This window comes from Calidris pugnax, unplaced genomic scaffold (genome assembly GCF_001431845.1).
Source record: "Calidris pugnax isolate Ruff unplaced genomic scaffold, ASM143184v1 scaffold54, whole genome shotgun sequence".
NCBI lineage: Eukaryota > Metazoa > Chordata > Aves > Charadriiformes > Scolopacidae > Calidris > Calidris pugnax.
In genome coordinates this window covers 16,407,584-16,416,762 of record NW_015090864.1, presented here as the reverse complement: position 1 = coordinate 16,416,762, position 9,179 = coordinate 16,407,584, and the positions used below count along the sequence as shown (strand labels likewise).

Sequence of the window (9,179 nt, the reverse complement as noted above, 5' to 3'; positions counted from 1 at the left end):
GAACGCCAGGCTGCAGGGTGTGTTGGACTTGGAGAGATGCTTTCCATCACTGTTACTGCACAAAGCTCCGGCGTACCACACTGCTGGGATTTCTGTGGCTTGCCCAGTGCAATCACTAAACCTCGTTTCAGTGTCTTTCATTTCTCCAGCTCTCACTCCCGTCTTGTCAAGCTGTTTAGTGAGACAGCAAACAGAGCAAGCTGCCCATCACCACTGTCTATGTTTTGCTGCCAGGCAGAAGAATAATCCTCAGCGTCAAAGTAATGACTGCAGCAGATTCAGGAAAAACAGGAAAGAAGAAGTCTAGGTTGTCCAGTCGCTGGTACCAAAACTGTGAGCTGCCTGCATGCTCCTCTGTTGCCGTGGGCTCGCTGAGGTTATCCTGTGGCCAAGGGATGGTGGGCACAGCACAGCCCAAGGGCCACCCTGGGCACACAGCACCAGCTCACTGCTCTGTGATCTCTTAACTCCTCGACAGGCAGTGGTCTCCTGCTCCAGATCACTACACCTTCACTTCTTAATTTTGCAGCCTCTTTCTTAGCACGCAGAAGCTAGCTCTGGTTTAATACTGTAACATCAGTCTAATAATTTCCACTATATACCATGGAAGTCCCTTCCCTAGGCCGGTTCTCTGTTACCCAAGGATAACATTCATCTTGTTTACTACTGGGAGTTCAAGACACAAGATCCCAAACGCAAACTCCAAAATTACTTGTAATCCCAGGTCTCCACTCCAGGTTAGCTTTCAGGAGACACCTGTGCACATCACAGTCTTCCTACCAGCTGTGCTCTTAACTCCTGCCATACCTCACCCTTCCCCTTGCACAGGCCTGACACTTGCCCGACACCCTCCGGCTGCCCCCAGTGAGTTTGTTCAGCTCATTAGACATTAGTTGTGCCATGGGAGGTTTAGATTGGATATTTGGAAAAAATTCTTCACTGACGGCATTGTCAAGGATTGGGACAAGCTGCCCAGGGACGTGATTGCATCACCGTCACCGTGGGTATTTCAAGGACAGGTAGACAGGCTGCTGAGGGACATGGTTTATTGGCATACTTGGCACTGTTAGGTTCACAGTTGGACTTGATGATCTTAAAGGTCTTTTCCAAGGTAAATGATTCTATGTAATTTACTGTACTGTTAGATAAGACAGAGATTTTAATCTTGTCCTGCTGTAAGACCTGATTTAATCAGAATTCACTACTTCATTGAAGTACTTCTGAACTTTATTTGGGGTCACTGATTTATCTCATGACTCATTTGTTTTTTGCTCTTTGGAAGGGGTTAATATTTTCATCACATTTTAGCATGCGTATTTGAGTCAGAAACCTCACAGAAACCTATATAAACAACTTGCAAACACTCCGCCTATTAGTACACCCCACTGGGATGATATAAGGTAAGAGTTACATCGCTCACCAGATAATGCTATAGATGCCAAAGATGTATTTTATGTTATAATTTGAAGGTCCTTATTTTTCTATTATATTGGTAATTAAGTGCTAACTTAGAAACTATGCTTAAAAGTACCTTTGTGATAAGAGTATCTGTGCTGGGCTTTGCAGTTCTAGGTTATCAATGAAATTAAAATATGAAATAGAAAGAAAACATAGAAATTATAGACAATTTTGAAAGAACTGAAAGAAATCGATTTTTATAGCATTTTCAAATTTATATTATTGATAAAATAGACTTCATTCCTAGAAAGGCAGATTCTGGTCTCCTTATTTTTGCTGGTCTCCCTATTTTTTAACTTTTTCTATCTTAGTTAATGGAACCAAGAAGTAATTTTTCAAGGTGTGAATCTGAGCAGTTGTTTTTAGTTTCACATTTCAAAGCAAACCTCCAAGAAATGGTAACTATGAATGATGTGTGGGGCTGCAAAACAGCCTCATTTCTGCGTAACTGCCATCAGTCAATAACTGAGAAGGGCTCTTTGGGACCTGCTGTGATATCACTGAGATGAGAATCTATCACCAGTGCCAAGAATCCCTCAAATCCCTTTCAACATGAATCTTCTCCTCTTTGTGGGTTGAAGCGAGTCCAGGAGGAGTGGAGGGTTCTGAGGTGGGCATCCTAGTGAGTTCTAATTAATTGAATTGAACTGACTTTTATCTCACGAATTCCCATCCCAGAATTACGGGAAAAAAAATCAGCTTTAAATTCTGTATTGAGGTATTTAATTTCATCCCAACCCTTTTTTTTTTTTCCATCTAATTTGTTGAATAAATTCACTTTTTTTTTTTTGGAGTTGCTTCACAGCAAAAACATTCCCTGTGAAGCTGCAAATGAGGTGAATGGCCAGTCATTCATATGGTTGTAGTGGGGCTGTCTGGAGACTGCACACTGTCAGGAAGACAGAGATCTTGTAGCTTTTTGGTGGCTTTGAGCGTGGTGTGTGAGGGTTAACCTCTGATTTAGACAAAAGCTAGAGTAGCCTCAGATGCAGCAAAGCAGAGCTCTGAATAAGGTTTTTCTTTCCAGGCACTTCCCCAGCATGTGAAAGAGGCATCTTTTGTTCCTTCAGTTACTTGATTGTCTGTTGCCTGTTTCCAGGTAATGTGCAAACTCTGTTAATTTGCAAACTCTGTTTGGGAGATCTGCTTTATAGATAGAGAGGATAGAGCTGAAAGTGTGCCTTGGTCAATGCACAATGCACTTCTGTAGACAAGAAGAAAAGCAGGACTGATCCAGGGAGAGGATCAAGAGTAGATCAGCTGGTGGCAGGAGTAGCAGAGGTTAACAGAAAAAAATGGAACTGTCTGTGAATGAGGGAGTCTGGGGAATTAGTCGGAGATTTTCCTCTAAAAGTAGAAACGACCAGAAAAAATACCACGCAGCTCTGGTCACTTGTGGGGAGTGCCATTTCTCATCCCAAGCAGCAGTAGATCATTCAAGATTAATCAAGCTCTGAACAAGTATATGGGTTTGTGGGAAGTTCACCTTTTAACCTAATCTAATGCTAAATGTGGAATTGGTTTGAGCTGGCTGACACTTGTACCTGTATTGTACAGCCCAGGAGATGGAGATCGAGACTGCAGATGAAATTGCTATTGTGGGAATAGGATGCAACTTTCCTGGAGGTAAGTTTTGGGTAAAAGCAAAGCAGGCTGCTAAGTGATCCTTGATTTATTATCATTTATTAACGTTGAAATGGAGGAAAACAACATGTTCCTCCCTTACTTTTGTAGAATTCATTGCTTTGCTACATGTAGGATCTTCTTAAAAGGTCCTGCCGTGGTGGACACTAATTGGTTCAAATGTGTCCTCTGATGGAGGGACCTGCAGTGCTGCCTGTGGGCAGGGCATCGAGCTGCACACATGGAACTGATAGACGTGAAGTGGATGGGGGCGGGAGGATTTGAGCACTGTCTGGGTGACCGTGCGTTGTTGCAGGACTATGTGTCCATGGGGACAGGAGGGATCAAGGGCTGACAATATCACCAGCTCTGCCTGTGATACGAATAGGCTGGGTCTCACTAAAGAAGCTCTGTCTCTAGTCAGGTTCCGCTCTTACAAATACAAACCTAAATACTGCCTCTTGTACAAGGTGGGAAGCTGAATTCAGAAAAGGACTGGCATTAGCTGCAGTAATAAAAGACAGCAGCCTGTATTACAGTAGTCTCATATTCACAATCTTAGTTACAATCAGGCCCTATGACAGTGACAGATGACTTTATATTCTGAGGTTAGATGCTTGACTGAGATTAGATGGGTGGAGAAGTTCCACAATCTGGTTGTGAGAGATTTCTGGGTTCTGGCTGCTGCTGTGGAACTCTCCATGCTCTTTACATTAGATAGATGCAGATTTTAAAAATCCAGAAATAACCTAGGGCGTGGAATACAGCTCTGTCCTTGCAAGCTGAGGTTCACCCAAAAGGGATTCTCTGCCCTCAGCACATTTCAGTTCCTGGCTTCATTTTGTACAAGATTCAATAGGTGTATATGGTGCAGCAGTAACTACATGAGTGGTTCTGAATCTAGTCAAGTGCTAGTAAATACGCAGCAGCGGTCTCTTGCCTAAACATTAAATACCAGTTTGGTCAGCAAGGGACTGTTTCCAGAGTGAGTGGGGCTGCGGCCAGTACGTATCTTGGGTGAAGTGGAAGCTGGGAGGAGGAGGAGAGATGTGGGCCACTGTGTGGATGCCATGCTCATTGGTTTCAGGGCTAAGAGGTGGGCCTAGACATACCCTCAGTGCCTGGAGCTGAATCTCTGGATCTCAGCCAGGGAGGACAGGGTTCCTCACAATCAATTAGGGAGGTCTTTGCCACTGTCAGCATTGAATATACACAACACATACTTTTATGTTTGATTTAGGTGCCCTTCTAGTGCTAGGGAGCAAGGATAATGCCTCTGGCATCTTCCTGGTATTTGTATCTGTGTCTTTTTCAAAGAGCTAATGTCCAGAGATGATCTTTTGCTGCCAGTGGAGTTGGCTGAGAGTGGTGCTGTACAGATACAGAAAGACCTCATCGTACCCGTGTGGTCATTGAGGACATGGTGCATGTATATAGTAGATGCAGTGACACGGTAGGGAAATGGGGACAGCAGAAAGTTAAGGATTTTGTGGGGTTCCTTTGCTTTTAGGTAAGCAGTGAAGGGATCTGTCATGCCTTTCCGTTTTCCTCTCACCAAAGAATGACCATTTCTTTCTCTGGTGATTCTACTTGAGCAACCTAGATTAAGGAACGTTGGGAGTTCCTTGTAAGTAAGCGTGCGTGGGGAGGAGGAGCACATAACTTAATCTACTTTAAAACCTTTGTACAACAGGTGAAGGAATTGAAAATTTCTGGAAAGTCCTGGAGGAAGGCATAAACTGCACAGTAGATATCCCCCCTGAGAGATTCAATACTGAAGAGTGGTATGATCCAGATGATAACAAGCCAGGAAAAATACGTACAACGCGAGCTGCTCTTCTCAATGAGTGAGTCTGTTACTATGGGGTGCCACTGATTTTTTTGGCATTTAGACTAACAGCTCCAGCCTTTCAGAGGGTGCAAGGCACAGGGAGAGCTTATAAATAGGACTTGGGAACTGCCTTTCTTTTATCTCACATGATGAACATGCCGTTGTCAAACTGCAGGAATTTGTGGTGTGTGACACTGATGAACAACTAATGTTAGATATTGGATTTCCCGCTTAAATCAAGAAAGGACAGCAGGCCAATACAAATCTGACCTTGGAATACAAGATTAAGCCTGGGATTGGTTGTTTGTAGTAGGTTGGGCTTTCTTTCAAGACTTTTTAAAGATAAACACACACATACACATATAAAATATTTTGAATTTATTGCTAGAGAAGTATGGGTATCTCTTGGAAACATCTGAGCTGATTCTCTACTTACTGGTTTTAAAATGTAAAGCATCTGTCTGTTTGGCCTTAAATAATTTAGAAGACAATATGTTCAAAACATGTTGGCTAATATCATGTTACAGCAGAGGGAGCCTCATTCTGCAAATTTTCATAATCTGAGGAGTCCTGTTGGTACTAGTGGGGTAACCATATGAATAAAAGTTTTTAGGAGTGGGCTCATAACTCTGAAATGCAGAATAGTTGATAAAAATACGTATTTATGGTGGGACATACAGCATCCTTGGCCTATGAACATTTTCTTCTGAATTTCCTAAATGGGAACTGTGGCCTAAACACCAGTTACTGCTTTGCTTTTCATGAAATTGGAAAAAGTGCATACTTAGAGTCTCAAAGTATTGTACCATTTTCCGGTCTGTGTATTTTAGATTTAATTCGTTTGACAACCAGCTGTTTGGGATTAATGATATGGAAGCTGAACGCATGGATCCACAACAGAAGTTATTGGTGGAATGCACATACAAAGCCCTGGAGGATGCAGGAGTCCCCGTAGAAGCTATCAGTGGCACCAAAACAGGTGTTTTTATTGGTAAGATGAAAATGTCATGGTGAAGAAAGTATGTTTGAACCTCACAAAAATTGGAGCACTCCTTCATAAACTTTACATCCCTATCTAGCACTGGAGATTTAAGGCTACTGTGCTGTGACACTACTGGTTATTTTTGGTAAGGATTACTAGGCTGCCCCAGAAGTTCATGATATAATTAATGTATCTATTTAGATGTTCCTCTTAGTGTCTTCAGGCACTGAAGCCCAACTGGGAGACAGTTAAACTGTCTACCTAACCCAACCCTTCCCAGGAGTGGTACTCTCAAGCCAAGCCTACTCTTGTTTCCAGTATACTGTTTCCCAGTAGAACACCGGTTAAGGTGTTGTGGGGGTTAAGATCCTTTCAAACCAGCAGAAATCCTCATGGAGTTATTAGTATGCTACCAAGGTGGACTTGTCTAGCTGCCTACCTCAGTACCTGGAAAAGGTATAGAGAAAATTATACCGTGTGCTGTTGAAAGACATTTAAAGGGCAATGCAATCCTCAGGCACGGTCAACATGGGTTCACAACAGGAAAGCTCTATTTAATCTGATATCCTTCTACAGTAAGGTCACCCTCATCCACCCTTGTGGATGAAGAGAAGGTGGTGGATGTGCTTTTTCTGGATTTCAGTAAGGCTTTTCATCATGGCATTCTTCTGGAAAAGTCCAACTGTTAGAGGGAGATAGCTAGATTGGGGCATTGTGTAATCCTCAGTGGCATGAAATTTAACAAGAGCAAATGCTGGATTCTGCACCCAGGATGAAGTAACACCAGACACAGGTCTCAATGGGGAGGAGTGGCTGGAGAGCAGCCCTGAAGAGAGGGATCTGGTGCATAAAATACAGTTTAACCAGCTGGTCAAAAGGGTGATTATTCTGCTGTATTTAGCATTGGTGCAGCCTCGCCTTGAGCATTCTGTGCAGTTCTAGGCCTCACAATTTAAAAAGGAGACAATCAGAGGAGGGCAGGAAAGCTGGTGAAAGAGTTGGAAGGCATATCCTATGAGGAGCATCAAAGGACATTGTAGGTCCCTTCCAACTGAACTATTCTGTTCTGTTCTATTAGAATAGAAACCCAAAACATGCTATCATGTTTAAAGCTGTACATCCCTTCTGTTTGCTTGGGTTAACGTGACATGTGTTTGATATTTTTGCAGGTCTTATGAATCGAGACTATGAACTTGTAACAAGCAAATCAGTGAATGAAATAAATCATTACGATGGTACTGGAGCAGCAATGAGCATTGCTGCTAACAGGGTCTCATTTACATTTAATCTGACTGGACCATCACTGACGATTGACACTGCATGTTCATCTTTTCTTTTTGCTCTGCACTACGCCTTGCAAGCAATTAAATCAGGTAATGGGACTGCAGAGAAGCTGGACAATGCAATTAGGATTGCTGTTGTTTCTGTCTATCATCTTGGACATCTCAACATGAGCATGTTTCCATTTTACTCCAGGAGATTGTGAGGCAGCAATCTGTGCTGGAGTGAACTGCCTAATAGAACCCAGCACCTTTGTATCCCTAAGTAAAGCAAAAATGATCTCTCCTGAGGGAATGAGCAAACCCTTCTCCAAAAAGGCAGACGGCTATGGAAGGGGAGAAGGCTGTGGTGTTGTTTTCCTCAAGCCCCTGAAAAAGGTAAGACTGCTTGTGAAGCAGCCTAAAGTAAGACTGGTTGCTTTCCTGAATTTTGTGTCTCCAATTCTCATAGTTACTCCAGAAAAGATTTTCCAGTTCAGTCTTCAGATTAATGAAGCACTTATTAAGCATTAGGCATTTATGCGCTTCCCCTACCGCGGGGAAGGGATCACACATTTAAAAGTTAGTATTAGTATAGTTGGTCTGTTCTTTGTTTTGTTGTTATGTTTTGTTGTGTTTTCTGCTATACAGAGAAAGCATGAGATTATTAAAGATAGTTGTGCCTTTTTATGCAACAGGCAAAGGAAGACTACAGCAAAATCTGGGGTGTTATCAACATCAGTGCAGTAAATCAGAACGGTAGGTCCATTACTCCGATCACAAGACCGTCTCGGATAGAGCAAGAGAAGTTACTGCGCAGCATTTATGAAAGTCGTGTGGATCCCTCAGTTGTGCAGTACATCGAAGCACACGGCACAGGAACTGCCGCTGGAGATCCTACTGAAGCTGAAAGCCTAGGTAGTGTCGTTTGTAAAAACAGGTCTTCACAAGTTTCCACTCTGAAAATAGGTTCAGTGAAAGGAAACATTGGCCACACAGAATCAGCTGCTGGAGCAGCAGGGTTAATCAAAGTGCTTCTGATGATGCATCATGGAAAGATTGTTCCCTCCTTGCATTACTCCAAGGAGATGAGCAGCATCGATACAGAGAGATTAAATCTTGCAATTCCCACAAGCGTAGAGCCCTGGGAAGAATCCAGGGAGTACGGAAGGGTCGCTGGCATCAACTGCTTTGGATTTGGAGGAACCAATGCTCACGTTGTAGTCAGGCAGATGAAGCAGGTAGAGTCTCTTCCGGCCTTTAAGAGGCCCCTTGAATTAGTTCTTCTGTCGGCAGCATCAAGTAAGTCCCTTCAGATGACAATGGCCGACACAGCCGACCAGCTGAGCACAAGAAAGTCTGTCACCCTCCCAAGCCTGGCCTATACGTCCGCCTGCAGAAGAAGCCACGCCAGCTATAGGTACCGAAAAGCCTTTGTCACAAATTCTCTCCAGCACTTGCAGCAAGCGGTTACGTCAGCAGCGAGCACAGAACCTGCCCCGTGGAAGGTGGAACCACAGCTGGTGTTTGTGTTCTGTGGCAACGGCGTCACGCTGAAGGAGTTCAGTGAGGCCCTGCTGAGCTCAGAGCCCGTGTTCAGAGACAAGTGCAAGGAAATAGAAGCGCTTTTTCAGAAGCACGCTCCCATCAGCCTCCTGCCACCAAAAGGTCACAGCCCAAAGGATCTGCTGAATCCAGAGCTCTCCCAGCCCTTGCTTTTTACCCTGCAGGTTGCCACAGCTTCCCTTCTGAAATACTGGGGCATCAAACCAGTCTCTGCTGTTGGCCACTCGGTAGGGGAAATTGCTGCTGCGCATTTTGCTGGGTACCTTTCCCTGGCAGATGCAGTCAAAGTGATTTATCACCGGAGCCGGCTGCAGGCAAAGCCTGCCGGAGGCAGAATGTTGGTGGTTGGCAACATCCCTGTTCAAGAGATTGCTGACTGTCTGCCTCGCTACTCAGGAAAGGTGTGCATCGCAGCCTTCAACAGCCCCGTCTCCTGCACCTTGTCTGGGAATTCAGACTC

At 43.9% G+C, this 9,179-nt stretch overlaps 1 protein-coding gene across 1 annotated transcript in view; it reads left to right on the top strand.

The window, feature by feature from the left end:
* Nucleotides 1-3,023: 3,023 nt before the first annotated feature.
* LOC106889656 (phthiocerol/phenolphthiocerol synthesis polyketide synthase type I PpsD-like) overlaps nt 3,024-9,179 on the top strand; it is an 8,503-nt gene continuing 2,347 nt past the window's right edge. The window contains exons 1-6 of the mRNA XM_014944876.1: nt 3,024-3,084; nt 4,775-4,928; nt 5,743-5,903; nt 7,064-7,267; nt 7,371-7,552; nt 7,852-9,174. Of these exons, the coding sequence (XP_014800362.1) occupies nt 3,024-3,084; nt 4,775-4,928; nt 5,743-5,903; nt 7,064-7,267; nt 7,371-7,552; nt 7,852-9,174 (2,085 nt within the window). The remainder of the gene's footprint in view (nt 3,085-4,774; nt 4,929-5,742; nt 5,904-7,063; nt 7,268-7,370; nt 7,553-7,851; nt 9,175-9,179) is intronic.